The sequence below is a fragment of the Drosophila pseudoobscura genome, chromosome 2 (genome assembly GCF_009870125.1).
Source record: "Drosophila pseudoobscura strain MV-25-SWS-2005 chromosome 2, UCI_Dpse_MV25, whole genome shotgun sequence".
NCBI classification, from domain to species: domain Eukaryota; kingdom Metazoa; phylum Arthropoda; class Insecta; order Diptera; family Drosophilidae; genus Drosophila; species Drosophila pseudoobscura.
This window is the reverse complement of record NC_046679.1, coordinates 16,566,901-16,582,708: the sequence shown is the minus strand read 5'-3', so window position 1 is coordinate 16,582,708 and position 15,808 is coordinate 16,566,901. Positions and strand designations below refer to the sequence as shown.

The following is a 15,808-nucleotide window of genomic DNA, read 5'->3' as shown; positions in this document are numbered from 1 at the left end:
CATCCGAGTGTACACAGGGAAAATAACAGTAAAATAAGAGAATGCAGACGTGAAGTACGAGTAAGATGAAGAGGACAGTTTGGGTAACGCACAGTCTGGGGCAGCAGGCACATTAAATTATGCTGACAAGGCAGAACGGACAGGGCAGAACGGACAGGGCAGAAGCTGAAGCACAGGCAGAGGCTGCTGTCAAGGGGAGGAGCTGTAGCTGTGCCATCGTTAGGTGTACAGGAGACACAACTTGCCGGGCAAAATCAGCCACAGTTAACGTCAAAGCTAACACACGGCCAAGAGCCCGACGCGGCGAAGAGATGGCAAAAAGCTGAAAAGCAAAGACGAGGACGAACGTGAACGTGAACGGGAACGGGAACGAGGAGCAGGAACAGAAGCAGAAGCAGGACGAATGGGATGCCCGGACTGACTGACGAAAGCAGCCGTGGGCCAAATGAAGCAGACCCCGATGATGATGATGATAATGATGATGATTCGGGCGAGTGGCTTGTTAAAATTCCAGCAAAACGTCAGACAAGCAGTCACCCTGCTATCCCGCTATCCCGCTATCCTGCTTCCCTTTGGAATGTGTGTGTGTGTGTGTGTGTGTGCGTGTTGGGGGGGTGCTGTGTTGTTGTCAATGCAATAAAATGAAAATGAAATAAAATAGACAAAATGGTGGCAGCCAGACGGACAGCAGGCAAAATCCTTGAGGCCAAAGATGGGTGGCCAAAATGCCCAAAATGTAGACTATCCTGATAAGCGAAATATAAGCTCATATGTGCCTCAGAGTGAAACAGGAGCGGACCAACAGCCAAAGGGTTGGGATCAGTGATTTACAACTTTATTTTTGATCGAAACAAAAAGTAGCAGAATGATTCCATATAAATAAGTACATTTTGCGGTTCCACAATTCTTTCTTGGGCTGGTTTTTGAGTTGGCTCCAGGATCTGTCTTAAAATGTTGTTGTCCTTGGCATATTTTTCTGTCCAATTATACGCTTTGTATACAGCAAAAACAAGTGCGGTATCACAAAAATTACGTTTCAAAAGCTGACAAATTAAGGGATTGTAAGCTTTGGCCTTTATCAAGAGTTAACCGCACAAGCCATAGCATCTTCTGTATTCCATCCTATTATCTCTGCTATGACACATTCCCCAAGCCCGCTCCTGGCCCTGCCTGAGAGTGGGTGTCCGGGTCCGGCTAACAGAACTTAAATGCCATTAGCCCTCGTCCTGGCACTCGACACTTGGGTCCTGCCACACGGACACGGGGGCGCACAAGTGAAGGAAGAGAAGGCCAGGGCGGAGGCAAAAGCGTGCCAGGTAACTAATACACACACTTACACAGAACTAAGCTACTGTACGTGCCCGTGCCCCACACACAGCACACACAGCACATGGAGGGCACACTCTTTTCGGCCCACACACCACCCACTCTCTCTCTCTCTCTTTCTTTCCTCCATTCCATACTACATCTATCTCACTCGCCATATGACTCTGTCTCTCTCTGTCTGTTCTGTTTTGTGTTCTGTGTTCGGTGCGGTGCTGCCAAGGCAATTGAAATAACTTCTTCCGCTTGCCTGCCCTGCTTCCGCTGCTTGAATTTGTCCCCCAAATCAGCTTCTACCCGACTCTTTGGCTCACTCCCTCACGCCACCCCACCCCACTCCACTCTACCTCATCATCGTTTTGGAAAAGCTCAACAGACTTGAACTGGCAGTGCTCTTGCCTTTGCCTTTTGCCATTTATTTCCTTTTATTTGGCTTTAAGTGATTTGGCATGGCCTTGGCCACATGTTGCCAGCAACATGAGCTCAGCTCTCTCTATCCACAAAAAGGTTGCGAGAGAAATTTGTCGCTTGTGTGTTGCTTGTGCCTCTTCCTTCTGATGGCAATAAAAAACATTTAAGCACGCATTACCGTTATTGAGCGCCCGCTCTCGGCCTCGGCTTGAATCTGACATTTTGGACTGCGGCACGGTGGCACGGAGGCACGGCGGCACGGAGGCACTGAGGGCAACGTCGACGTCGTTTCTGGTTTCTTGTGGGGGTGTTTGGGTTGGCGGGTTGGGGGGGTTGCTGGCGTGGGGTGTTGGCAGTCTGCCTAAAGTTCTGGGGTGTACGAGTGTGCACTTTGAATTAATTCAAATTGCTTTTGGGGGATGTTAGATCTCCCTCTGTTATTGCGACACATAACGATGCGTTGACAAGTCGGGGACGGAACAGATTGTTGCCAACAAATTAACTGCAATACAATGTTTGTGGAAACATTAGCTTTTGCGGTTTTTAAATATTGAATATTTTGTGTTTAATTTTGGTTTTGATATGAGATTTATTTATTTAAATTCTTGGGCCTATAATACGAGTATTATTCTTCTAAAATATACAAATAATATCAAATATCAAATATTTTCACACTCTTCTTCCGGTGACTTAACGAATTAACTGAAATTGTGTCACACTCAAATGTTGTGGCCATAAATTTTGCAGCTAGCACTCGCAGCAGTTGCAAGAACAAACACGGACTCAGATACAGACGCACACACAATGACAAATGTACAAGGCTGTGTACCCCAGTCCGCCCAGGCGCTCTTGCCACTTGAAAACGTATGTGCCTCCTAGTTAAATCCTTCCCTGGCTTCCATCTCCATCTCTTTCTCGTTCGTTCTCGCTCTCTGTCTCTCGGTCGTTCTTTCGCAATGATTGTGCAACATTTTGTTATGCAAATCACAACGCAGTGCGCCAGGAAATAGGCTACGGACTGACCCACCCAACTTTAACCCAAACTCAGCCCCAACCCCAGTCCCAGCTCCCAGCTCCAACCCCAGTCCCAGAGGCCTGGTGCCGGAGGGAGAGGCAGGAGCAGGGGCAGGGGCAGGGACTAAGTAAGTTGAACTACATTCCGCACAGGCAGCAAGTGGCAGCAGAGCGGACTGACGCTGTATTTTATTGCATTACTTTTGGGTCTGGGTCTGTGTCTGAGGCCGTGGCCGGGGCCGGTGCTGGGGCTAAGGAGGAAATGTGGGAAAATAAGGAAGCGAAGCGGAGGCCGGCCTCCGCTTGGGGGCGGACAAATTACATTACCAGCCCGTGCCGTCGGGATGGCAGAAAGACCATTAACAACTTGACGACAAATGTGCAGCTGTTGAAGCTAATCCAACATACCCACTTATTCCGACTCTCTCTGTCTCTCTTTATTCCAGGCAACATTGGCCTAAATGATGCCCGAAACTGAACGCGACTCGCAGTTGGTGGCAGCTGAAATGGTAAGCGGTGCCCTGGGGCACGGTTATGGCATAGTCAAGGATCAGCAGCAGCACCATCATCACCATCAGCAACACCAGCACCAGCTGCAGCTCCAGTTGCAGCAGCAACAGCAGCAGCACTCGATCAATTCTACAGCCGATCTCTACAAGATGGCGACCAGCACCTATGTGTACAGCAGTCCTTTGACCATACCGCCCACATCCGTGTCATCGATGGTCAGTCCGAGCAGCAAGGAGAAGCTGGTCAATATGCTGCGCGTGCGCGACAACAACAACTGCCACCAGAATATAGGCAGCCCGATCTCCGCCAACACTCCCAACAGCTGCAGCCCACCAACCACATTTCTACAGAAACAGCTGGAGGCCACACCCGCTAGACCCAGCTCAGTGCACCCACAGCTGCCACAGCAGCAGCAGCAGCAACAGCCACAGCCACAGCAGCGTCGCTCTGCCGCTGCCACAGCAGCCCCAACCAACTGGCACGCCCATGTCTATGCACGTCCACCCAATCGTCCTACACCGCACTCCATAGCCGACATCCTGGGCATGGCCGTGGGCGAGAAGGATGTCTCGGAGACCGCCTTCGATCCAACCGGTCCGGCCAAATCGCCAAACACCATTCTGCAACAGTACCAGGACCAGGCGCCCATGCGCAGCGCCTCCATCTCGATGAGCGATGCCAGCGAGGAGGATGCCGGCTCTGTCAATGCCGCTGCATCTGGAGGAGGTGCAGCCGGAGCTTTAGCTGGAGGTGGGCCAACCGTAGCCGCAGTCGTAGCCACTCCGCTCGATCAGCCATTAAATCTGTGTGTGGCCAAAAAGTCGCGCGATGTTCAGAACAGCTCACCCATGCCCTCAGCCGCCGCCACCAAGCAGAGTACACTCCTCGGCAAGACCAAGAAGGGTAAGTCAACAATTGGATCGCCCAAAGATATACCCTATAGACTCCCTCAAAAGGTGTCTAGAAATAGTGAATACTGATATTATCGTCTGTGCTTTTGGGGGTGCTGCTAATCGAGTGATCGATTATCCACTTTATTTCTTAGGAGCTTTCTTCTTCAAGTTTCGAAATTTCCTTCCTTCTTCAGCCATAAGAACACCTTCCCTTTTCAAGGGTATTGAATGCTTCGTTTCCTTCGAATCTAGCTCTACCTTGCTCTCATTATGCCTGGTGCTGATCTCCTGGCCATACCATCATATTGGCGCCGTGGCTGCCATACTCGTGGCAACATATCTGTGGCAACGCTCGACGAGCCTGCCAATTGAGCGGAGCGCAGAGCTCTCAACACGCTTCAGCGAAGCGTGCGGCGGGCAACGCGGCGTATGGGCTGTTCTGCCAACTTAAATGATGCCCATCGCAGCAAATTCCCGTACGCTCTTCGTCTCCTATTTTCGGCTGTTGTTTCTGTTTTTTCTTGGCATCAAAATACGGCCTAATGGCCTGGCCATTAGGATTTACCACACTCCAGTTAGGATTCTCGACTCGACTCGACTCGACTCGACTCGACTCGGCTCGTCCCGGCAAGCCAATCAATTTTCTACAGAATTTAGCCAGCATTAATAGGTAATTACATTCCTTTTTGTTCGACTTCTGAAAGAGCATAGCTAAAGAGCTTTGGAAGTTGTTTCTTTATTTGGATTGGTTGAATATTGTATAAGTATTTCTGTTTATAAATTGATGATGGTTAAGTACTCGATAATGAGCAATAATGCTATCAATGGTTACAAAAAACACAAAAAGCATCCTACAGAAGTTTTGAAAGAAATCAGCAGATAATAGATTTTTCTTGCCCTATCGATTCAGAGACGGGAATACAGTCCCCGTATTAGTATCTAGCTTACAGATTAATTTACACAAATTAATTAAATTTTGTTCCTTTCAATTCCTTTTAGATATATTTTAGCTGCCAGATTCTTCTCAGTCTTCTGACTGTTTTTGGCTCTGGCTCGATTAAATTAGTGCATACATTGTGTAAACATATTGTACTATGTGCTGAGAACATCTAATTAATTCTCTGAAATATTCTGTATTTAATGGCAAATCTTTACACAAGTTTTCCCACAATATGTTGCAATTTGTCACGGCCATTTGTTCAAATTATTTCAAGATGACAGCTTCTCTAATCTGATTACTTTGTATATTTTATAGTTTGTATTCGAGATTCAGTTCTTCAGTTCAGTTCTCACTTTTGATAATTAATTAACAATTGAAATGCGCGAAACTTAATTAGCTGCACTCGTTCTCATTTGGCTCGTTCTTTGCAATTTTAATTTGAATTTCGAATTTGAATTTGCGCTGCATTAAAATGATTTAATTCGAAAGAGGCCAACATGAAAAGCAAAGCTATACGAAGTACAGAATAATAAAATGCAATTAGCAACAACAAATGCGAAATGGCAATCGACAGCGAAATATACATAGAATATTGTACAATGAAATGATGAATACCGAATTTTAATTCAAATTTGTGGCCACTTTTGTTGCAGTTTTCAGTTTTCAATTTTGTTTTTGCGCGTTAATTGCTCAATGCTCAATGTCTGTGGTGTTTTCGATTTTTATTGTTATTAAAATCACGTACCAGACTTGGCCAAAACAACATTTACAACAAACAAACTGCCACTCATTCCTCATTCTGATTGAATGACGAACCTCCAGACAACATTTTCCAGCCACATCCGACTCGACTCTGTTTGTCCCAATCATCGGGGCAATTATACCCTGTATTTGTGGGCACAGACAGGGTATATTGTAGTCAAGTGCACACGACAGCCAGAAGTAGGCAATGTGAACCCCACAAAGAAAGATATTCCTGAGCATCACAATACAGCCGTGTCTATATAATCATCTTTGTCTGTCCATCCGGTAAGAATACTTCGACATCGTGTTACTAATAAATTCTAGAACCATGCTTGAACTGGCTTCCTAATCGATTCTATAGAATCGTTGTTCACTCAGGTATCGCAATTTTAACTATGTTGGATCCGAAAATTTCGGTTTATTTTCTCGCTCGAAAGCATTAAAGAGGCATGAGTATAGTTGTGGTTTTATGATCACTGTGGATCATAATAAATACTGATTTTTTCTACCGAAACTGTACCGAAGAAAGAATACAAGTTGACACTCCTTTTCACCCATAGAGAGTCAGCATATATGGGAGGTATATAGCATCTGTAATTTGTACTCCACCAAATGCCAGATATCTGATGGTCGATTCACCCGATTTCTAACAAATTTCCCCTTGTTTTTGTATGTTAATTACCGACATAAATGGAAGTACTAGCCCCAGAATTAAACGATCCATGGCGGATTGTACGAGTACTGTACTCTTTTTACGAGTATGTGCTGTTTACTCAGCAAATCGACATTTAAATGGCTCTCTGGACTGGGCCTAATGAAATGACATGGCAATTGCCAATTGGCGTTAAGCCGAACAACAACAGGACAAACAACAAACATTTGTGCAAACTTTTTGTATTGTTATTGTTCTAATTGCACAAGCTTTTGGGCTCTATTGTCGTTGTTGTTTTTGGGGCTCTTAACGCCTTTCCCCGCTTTTCCCAGCTTGTCCCCGCTTGCTGTTGTTTTTGTTTGTATTTTGCCATTTAGTTTTATTGATTTCGCGCCATTGGGGCGCCCTTTGCGCTCGAGTGGTCTCCTCGGCTAGACGCGACTGGACCGGGTTCGGCTCTTGGGGCTCTTGGGGCTCTTGGGGGGTAGTTGGGTACTGCTGTTCGATAGCAAAAATTGCCAATTACCAGAGGCGACAACAACGGCACAGCGACACAGCGACAATGGCAATGATGTCGCCCTCCCCGGCTAATTAATCACAGTGTCAGGCATATGTATGCGACTATATGCCATATGAGGCCAGGCCGGGGCGACCCACGCGGTATATTAGCAGCTCGACAACTACAACTACAACTACAGCGGACACGACAGCAGCAACGGCAGTGCTATATCGAACGTTTTGCATTTAACTGTCAATTAGATTTCAATTATGCATTGGTAATTGAAGTTGTCCAGCAGGCATCGTTTCGTTTCGTTTCGTTTTGCTTCGATTCAGTTGAGTTTGGCTTTGCTTTTGGTATTGGCTTGGCTCGATTCGATGCCAGACACGTTTTGGCCCCAGTCAAGACCAAAAGTTGCAGCCATAGCAGAGCACAGCATTGTTAACACTTGTTTTCACTCGGACTCGACAGGCGACCGCCAGCCGGCCAGAGGCCAAAGATTTAGAGACTAATGAATGCTCTTCAGGGTTTTGTCTACTAAAAATATAGTTTATTACCCAAAGAAAATCACAGCTAAAACAGCTAAGGAATAATCCATGTATGCTGGCAATTCCTTTGCTATAAGGGATTCAGAATTATTCACTATGAAATCATAAAAAGGACCGAGCATTGGTTGAGAAACCCCTTTTTAACAGAAGGATTCATAATTATTCACTATGTTCGTTCTATATATATTGTTCTTGGAATAGCGGAAACGAGATTTGGTTGAGAAAACCTTATTTTTTAGCAGTATTCTTGTGCGCCAATCACTGCAATGGGAGGAAACAATTGTAAAAGGTTTTAGGGAAATATAAATCGGATATAATATTAGGAATCATATCACAGGGACTCTACCCGAGCTGTTTAGAGAGTAGAAAAGCAGAAAACAAAAGCTAAATAGAAACGTCATAAACTTATGGGGCAAATTGCAAACAAATGCAGCCGCCAACAGTTGTTGTTGTTGAGCAGACAGAAAGAGAGAGCCAGATAGTGAAAGAAAGAAATAGAGAGAGGGAGGGAGGGGGCCAGCTGAGGCGAGGCAAGTCAATGGTTGTTATATTTGACTGGCTAATTGCAAAAAGTGGTTATGAAATGACAGCCCAGCCAGTCAAGAAACCCAATTGAGGTTAAACAGCTGCGATTCGATTGAAAAGACAGGCAAATACTAAAACTATAGCTGAATTTTTGTTGCTGTTGTCTTTTGCAGAGAACTCGGGCAAGCCGCCGGCCAAAAAGAAGAAAACTACGAACACCGCAACGTCGGTGGCAGCAACCACAGTGGCCATGCCGCCGGACATTAGCCCCACGGGCAGCAGCGACAGCCTGATGCGGGACAAGCTAATGGGCACCAGCACCAGTTCGTCGGCCAGCACCGTCGCCAATGCCCTGCAGATACCCAGCAATAACAATAGCAATATGGAGACCACCGAAGACGACTCCGACTCGGGCTCCACCGATGCGCGGCGCAAGAAGAAGGCCCGCACCACCTTCACGGGGCGCCAGATCTTCGAGCTGGAGAAGCAGTTCGAGGTCAAGAAGTATCTCAGCTCCAGCGAGCGCACCGAGATGGCCAAGCTGCTGATAGTCACTGAAACACAGGTATGCAACCTGGGGACTATTTTCAACCATTTAACATTCCACAAAACACATTATGTTTCTCTGGGGATTATGCCAAATATTTGCTTTATTTATTTCGACAACATTTCGCCTGGCAATTTGTGGTCATTTAATTAAATTAAGCTCTCTTTGTTTCCCTTCCGCCCCCCTTCTCTCTTTCTGTTTACCTCTCTTGCAATAATCCCAATCTAATGCTCATATTTTTCAATGAATATTCAATTGTCCGAGTGGGTCCGTAGAGTATGCTCTCAAATATTCAATTTTCCTAATTTGCAAAAAGCCCGGAAATGCAAATAAAAAATATTAAAATTAAATGGTTGAACAATGAACAATGGAAGGTCTCTCTTCTGCTGAGTATAGTGCGTTAAACCTGTTGAAATTGGTATAGCTTAAAGGTAAAATCTTTATCCTGTATATTCTGGTATAAAACTCAGACACTAATCCCTAGTTCATTCGATGTAATTTATAGCCTGGCCACAATACTCTCTGTGTCGATCTGTATTTATTCAACAATTATCCTAAATGTTGTATAATAATTTTTCATCGAAACAACTATTTTTTTGGAAGGTTATTTCGATGTAGAGTTTTGAATGGCTGAAATGCACTGTTCTTCCAAATAATAGGCCAATAATTTTCCATGTTATATGCAAAGTACCTTAGGCCAATTCAAGTTTAGAGTTTAGCTAAAAGAAACATGCTTTCGGCATTAGAATAATTTGGAAATTATTTATCCAACTCAATGCTGGCCCCGGTGCGCCGGCAGCCATGAAATTTATCGTCATTTAATTGAAGTGCCACAACAAAAGGCGGCAAGGTGTGATGCTGGTTAATGCCTCAGTTATTCTAATTGTCGTATTTTGGTGCAGGTTGCAGGTGGCAGTGGCAGCTGGCAGGACATTTTCGTAGGGGGAAGAGTTAATGCAATTGGTATGGCAACATGAAACTGCCTTAAAGCATGAGCAAACAGAAACACACACCACAGAGAGCGTCGACCGATTGTAAAATAAATTGAGATTTATTGACTAATTAGAATAAATTAACTTTGCAACAAGGACATGCCTGGGGCCAACTGCTGTCGGCCAATTAGGAGCCACAACACGCACAATTTATGTGTGTGGGCGACCTCCTCCTTCCCATGTCCTCGCATGACCTTAAAGCCTACACAAAATTAATCAAAATTGAGTAAATTATCACGACTTTGAGAAAAGACATAAATATTCCCTGTCTACGAAGTAAGGACAAGATGTAGGGTCCTGATTAAAGTCGGAATTATCTGCATCTTCCAGTTATATAACAATGAAACACAATTCACTAAGGTGTTCCCACATGGCAGTGTATTTAAGAGTTCTGCTTTAAACACTTCATTTCTACGTTTTCTATCCATCTATCACCTCATAATTCCGCATTATAATCTGTGGCTGCATGCCTAGCTCCTGCCAATGGAATGGCAAACATTCCAGGCCCCGATTTGCATAAATAATCGTTACGTTACGCATACGCCGTGTGGGAGCTGAGCTCAAATGGCATAAGACTAATTGGCAGCCCCAGCTAAGACAGAGACAGATACAGACGGATACAGTTAGACAGAGACAGAGAGCAAATTGGATATGGCCAAACAACAAGGATATGCGTCAGAGACGCATCGAAGTGCTTGCTTAATTAAATTACATTCTCCATCAAGTCAATTAATTACAATTTCATATACGTATATGTTTGGATATACGTATGTATATATATATATAGTCAAACACTAAACACTCGCCCTCCCCCTCCCCTTCTACTCCTCTTTCTGTGTGTGTGTGTGAGCCAACATGTTCATGCATGTCGACATGTTCAAGTGTTTTGTCTGTGTTATTAATATTATAAGCCACCACGGCCATTTATCATCCTGGCAGGGTCCAAGGCAAAGGACATGGCAACCGTCGCTCCGTAGTGCAGTCAGTGGCCAGATTTTCACTCCCTCTCTCCTCCGTTCCAGCTGTGTTTATATATAAAACAGGGTCCTGGGCGCATAAACATGTATGTGTTAATCACAGCAATAATATCAGCAAATTAACTGCAGGACACGGAGACGAACGCACTGCTGGACTCTCGCACTGGCTCCTCTCGTGTGCGTGTATCCTGCTGTGGCCAGCATTAAGCCTGCCGGCCATTTGCATTGGCACTTGCCAATTTTCCCATTGACCGCCCACACACACACACACACACCCACCGTACGAGTACTGTGGGCTCGGATCGGGTTTACTTTGCACAGTGCCCCTATGACCACTAATTGGAATCAAATTAACAGATTGAGTGTTTCAACCTGCCCAGGAGCCAGGATAAACATTTAAAAAAGAATACGCTATTGTGGAGTTTGAAGAGCTTTCGCGATAATCTGAATATTTACATGGAGGATCAATAGATACGATTGTCTGGCAGTCGATAGGTGTTCAGTCTCCAAATGCCACTACAACTGGAGTCTCGTTTCCTTACATGCACTTCCTTAAAAGTGTCGGAATATATGGGCCTTAAACAAAGTGAGAGTCATAAAACGCTCTCTAAATAGACTTCGAATCAGACATAATGACTGTGTGCATCCACCTCGAACTCCTCCGTAGAGGGGAGTCCTCCACTCCTTGTCCCTCCCATCCAGAGGGCCTCCGCTTGTCTGCATCGTCTGTCATCAACAAACTGTAAAATAGCCTTAAGCCAGATAAAAATCAATTAATTACGCGTAGATGCGGCTGTCCCTGCCCCTCCCCTTGGCGTTGCAATGCGCAGCAGCATGCAGCACACACACACACACACACACAGGGACACTCACCCACACTCTGGCAAACTGACAACATTGTAATTGTGTTGCGATTACCAAACGAACGTCACGCGCCAAACGCAGCAAATTACATTTGCATATTAGTGCCAGCGGCCAAAGAGGAGCAGGCCATGCCACACAGAGGGGGAGGCGGGTGGAATAATGCTGCCTGCCGTATGGTGCATGCTGCACAGATAGGGGCCCGGCCTGTCCTGCTCCACCGACACTCTGTTTAGCTTGCGGTATGCCGTGTGCAACTGTCGCGACAATTTGCATTAGGCATTTCATTTTAAATGTTTGCCCACGCAGGGCTCATAATGTAACCCGAATGTAATTGCCACTCAGGTGCGCGCCCCCGGGAGTGACCTAAATGCTGATTTACTCAGTGATCCGAACTAGTGGTTTCTATGCGAATTATCATCATTTGCTTCTCACAGAGAGATAGAGGGAGTTGATCTGTGGATTGCAACTTGAATTACGTATTACTGAAACTTATTGCTGCGTTTGTCTACAGTTTTCTTAGACGAAATAATGGAAACCAAGTATATCTAGTGGTTGACCAATACTATGCTGACATATTTCCCCTGTTTTTGAACTGTTTCCATTTGCGGAGTCATTCGATTCAAGTGGCTCAATCCTACCGCACTCCAGCGACTGGGAATCAGTTCTCAACTGAACCACACAACTCATATGCAGATGCCCCACTCTGCAGAATTGACCCCAGTCTCTCTGTCTCTCCGTCACTGTATTCTGTGTGTGTCGGTTTGTTGGTTTGGCCCAGGCCCAGGCCCAGGCCGAGGCCTAGGCCCTGTCCTGGCTCTCTGGCAGTTGGCCAAATGACAAATGCGATAATTAAATTAAACTGCTGTCACAAGCAGCACAAACAAATCAAATGGCAATTCATCTCTGAGGGCAGCAGCAGCCCCGAGAACGGTGACCAGACCCCATTCAGGCCATATTGTTGTGGGTTCCACATTGTTTCTGCTGCTGCCGCTGCTGTTGCTGTGCTTGTAGGCCTCCAGGCTTATTTACATTCATGGCCTGTTTGTGTCATTGAAAGGGCAAAAATTATGCTGCGTAAAATTAATTTTTGCACACAATCTACCATATGCAAATGAACAAGCAAATACTCGTAGCCGAATTGCCTTTAGGCAACTGCAGATACGAGTAGTCCGCTATCCAGTTGGATTATTATTGTTGTTGTTAATATTGCCATCGATATCTATCAGTTGCCGTTTGGGATTGCATTCCACAAATAATTCTGTCATTTACAGGCAATCAAACAATTATTTCACTATTTTATTACTTAATGGTCGGGCAATTAAATAAAATATTGCATATAATAATTCCCGTTGCAAAAGGAATTGGCATGAGTTTTATTATTATTATATTTTCATTCGCCAATAGAAATTCGAAATAAAATGAGATGATTATTGATGCCTTCTGCGTAGACCCACTTCTCTTTTAAGTGTTTTTCCTATGACTATAATAATTCCTATAGACCTCAATCGAAACCCTCAACGACGCCTAACTAATGTACTTTCCAAAACAACCCATAAAGTCTAAATTTTGAAAAGCAGTCGCCAAATCTATTTGGTTTGTGGAGTAGTGTTATCAGCATATTTCCTTGAATGCTCAATTGAATCCATTTTCCCATTCGTTTATTTACATTTAGAAGCCCTCGACTTATTAAATTGGTTTAATTAATTACCTTATTAAGGCTAATTTGCTTTTATTAGTTGGTAATTATTAAATCAATTTATGAATAACTTAAACGCACACCACACACAAATATCGAGCATACGTCGTGTAGCCATAAGCCTTTAGCAAAAATTAAATTTTAAGCAAAGCAAACAGCAGGTCACTTTTTCCCCATAATTAATAAATAAATACTGCCTAATTGATAATATATTTATGTTTCGATAATATTTGCTGGGCCCCCACATTCTCACAGTGCCCCGTCCAAAAACATACTGTCTGGCAGCCGCAAAAGTGTCACTAATTTATTTTGCTCTCTGAATGTGCATAAACTTAAAACAATAAATGCAATTTGGTATTATTAGTATTATTGGGGGACCGCAACTTAATTAAATTGTTACGCATACGCCCCGCTGCCACCACACAAATGGCTCGTTCTCTCTCCCCCTCTCTTGCTGAGTATTATTTCAGCTTTATGCTGGGCTTCCATTTAGTTTTTACAGCTCTGCTCTCGATGGCTGCTGCTGCTGTTGTTGTATTCGGATATTTTTGCATAAATAATTTAATTTGATGGCGGACTACTTGAAATTATTCATAAATCACTTTAACACCGCAATGGCAGGCAGCAGCACCAGCAGCATCTGCCTCGATTGGCGACGAGCAGCAGGTCTGGGCTGCTTAAAACAAAAAGATGGGCGTTCCCAAGAAAGCACATTGTTCAGATGGCTCTCTGGCTGTCTCTCTCGAGCCCACGATCGCTATCGTTCTTTCCTGTGTGTGTGTGCGATCGCCGGAGCGTAGACAACGATCGCTTTCGCTCGCTATTTGTGGGCGTTGCTAAATTTGTATACCCTGTACGCTCAGAAAACCAAGGGTTTATCTTGGGGATCACTAGAACAAAGGCAATTCTAATTTAGAAGATATGGGGATCTCTTTTGCATACAGCAAGTCAACCAAATCCATGAAAAATAATCCTGATCGAAAACTTACTCCATGCACTTCCAGATCATCTTCTACTCAGTGCACAAAATAAACTAATTTCGTGAAGTTCGAGGGGCATCCAATAGTCGCAACACTTAAATAAAACATTACTATTTTTATTTTTCTCATTTCACCTCCCAAATTCTTTGCGGCTGCCAAAAACTACTAAATACTTGCCAATTAGCAAATCAGCCGTAGATGACGGCTTTTCATTTTGAAAAATTATTAACAATTATCCCCGCCAGTGTGCTTGTGCGTGAAACAATTAACTTTGAACGCTCAGAATGTAATTAATAACTAGCAAAAAAACCAAAGCCAGAAGCAAAGGCAAAAGAGCAGCAACAAAAACTTGTCAAAAGAACATAATTTGCAAACAGCTAAATGAGTGGGTGTGGGTGTGGGTGCCCCGTCAAAGGCTATGTGTATTCTGACCAACGGAACCACAACAAATGGCGGGGCGGTGGGGGCTATTTTGTAGACAACAAAACACAATGAGCCAATTAAAAGTCAAGAGGGCGATGTCGGCCAAAAACTTCTGCCAAAGCGAAAGCCAAAGCAAACCAAAACAAAACTAGAACTGAAATGAAATTAAACCGACATTTCAGTGGTGTCCCACTCGCACTCCTCCACTGACTATATCTCCCCTTTCCCCCTTTTCTAGCTAATAAGCATAATTTATGCTGCTTGGGGCAACCGTTTGAAATGAAATTCATAAAAACAGCACCGCTAATCAAACAAAAAACTAAAAATAAAATGCTAAATTACCAAAACATAAACGAAATGTTTCGGAGAGAAACACAATTTGAAAATTATCATTCAGGGGTTTATTTTAAACCAAAACGAGAGTATGGTATTCCCATTTTAACTCGATTTTGAATGCAGCAATCAAATAAATTAGTTATAGTCTTGATCAAAAGCAGAGTTTATAAAGAAATTAACATTAGATCCTCAGTTTATTATATAGGAACATGGCCTATACAAATTAGATTAAAATCGGATGGGAATGGGTGGGAATTAAATATCTGCAAGGCTATGTATTATTCTTTCGTATTATTCCGTTGCATTCTGTTGATTTATGTTCCTTTACATTCGACGAAATTTCGCGCTGTCGCTGTTGCTGTTGGTTTTTCTCTTGGATTTTACATTTTAAAAGCAGATTTTTATTTTAGTTTTCGGGAAACCGTAAAGGAAAATTGCTGCGAAATACTCATACATGCTCGTATTTGATCCCTTGATGAGGCTAGACGACTTCTGCGATGCCAATTCTCATCGTAGAATTTTTCTAATTTCACACATCGCCTGACATGAGTCTTCCAACTGGGCTACTCGTACCGCAACCATCCCCTTCGGGGGTCAGTAAACCCCATGTAAATGTAAATGCAAATGAAATTCTCTCCATTTCGCATTATCCTGTGGATTCAATCCAGATGAATTTATGGCATTCCATGTACATATAGCAACAACAATCTCAAACTAGCATTAACAATGTGCAATTATTACACGTAAATGATGTTGCATAAATACCTCTCCATCTCCCTGCCTGTCTCTGTAGAGGCTGCTCCCCTTTGGTCCATTAAAAGCATTTGCTGCCAGTCCATCCCCTCCCCTCTTGGGGCAAACCATAGACTTGCAGCCAATATGCTGCAATCTCGTTGGATATCCGGAGATGTTGTTGGGCATTGTTTTGTTGGGG

At 44.0% G+C, this 15,808-nt stretch overlaps 1 protein-coding gene across 2 annotated transcripts in view; it reads left to right on the top strand.

Annotated features, from left to right (window-relative positions):
* NK7.1 (homeobox protein NK7.1) overlaps positions 1 to 15,808 on the top strand; it is a 41,528-nt gene that overhangs the window by 20,075 nt on the left and 5,645 nt on the right. For both annotated transcript variants that reach the window (XM_015182002.2, XM_001358924.4), the window contains exons 2-3: positions 3,195 to 4,161; positions 8,233 to 8,624. In XM_015182002.2, the coding sequence (XP_015037488.2) occupies positions 3,210 to 4,161; positions 8,233 to 8,624 (1,344 nt within the window). In that variant the 5' untranslated portion in view covers positions 3,195 to 3,209. The remainder of the gene's footprint in view (positions 1 to 3,194; positions 4,162 to 8,232; positions 8,625 to 15,808) is intronic.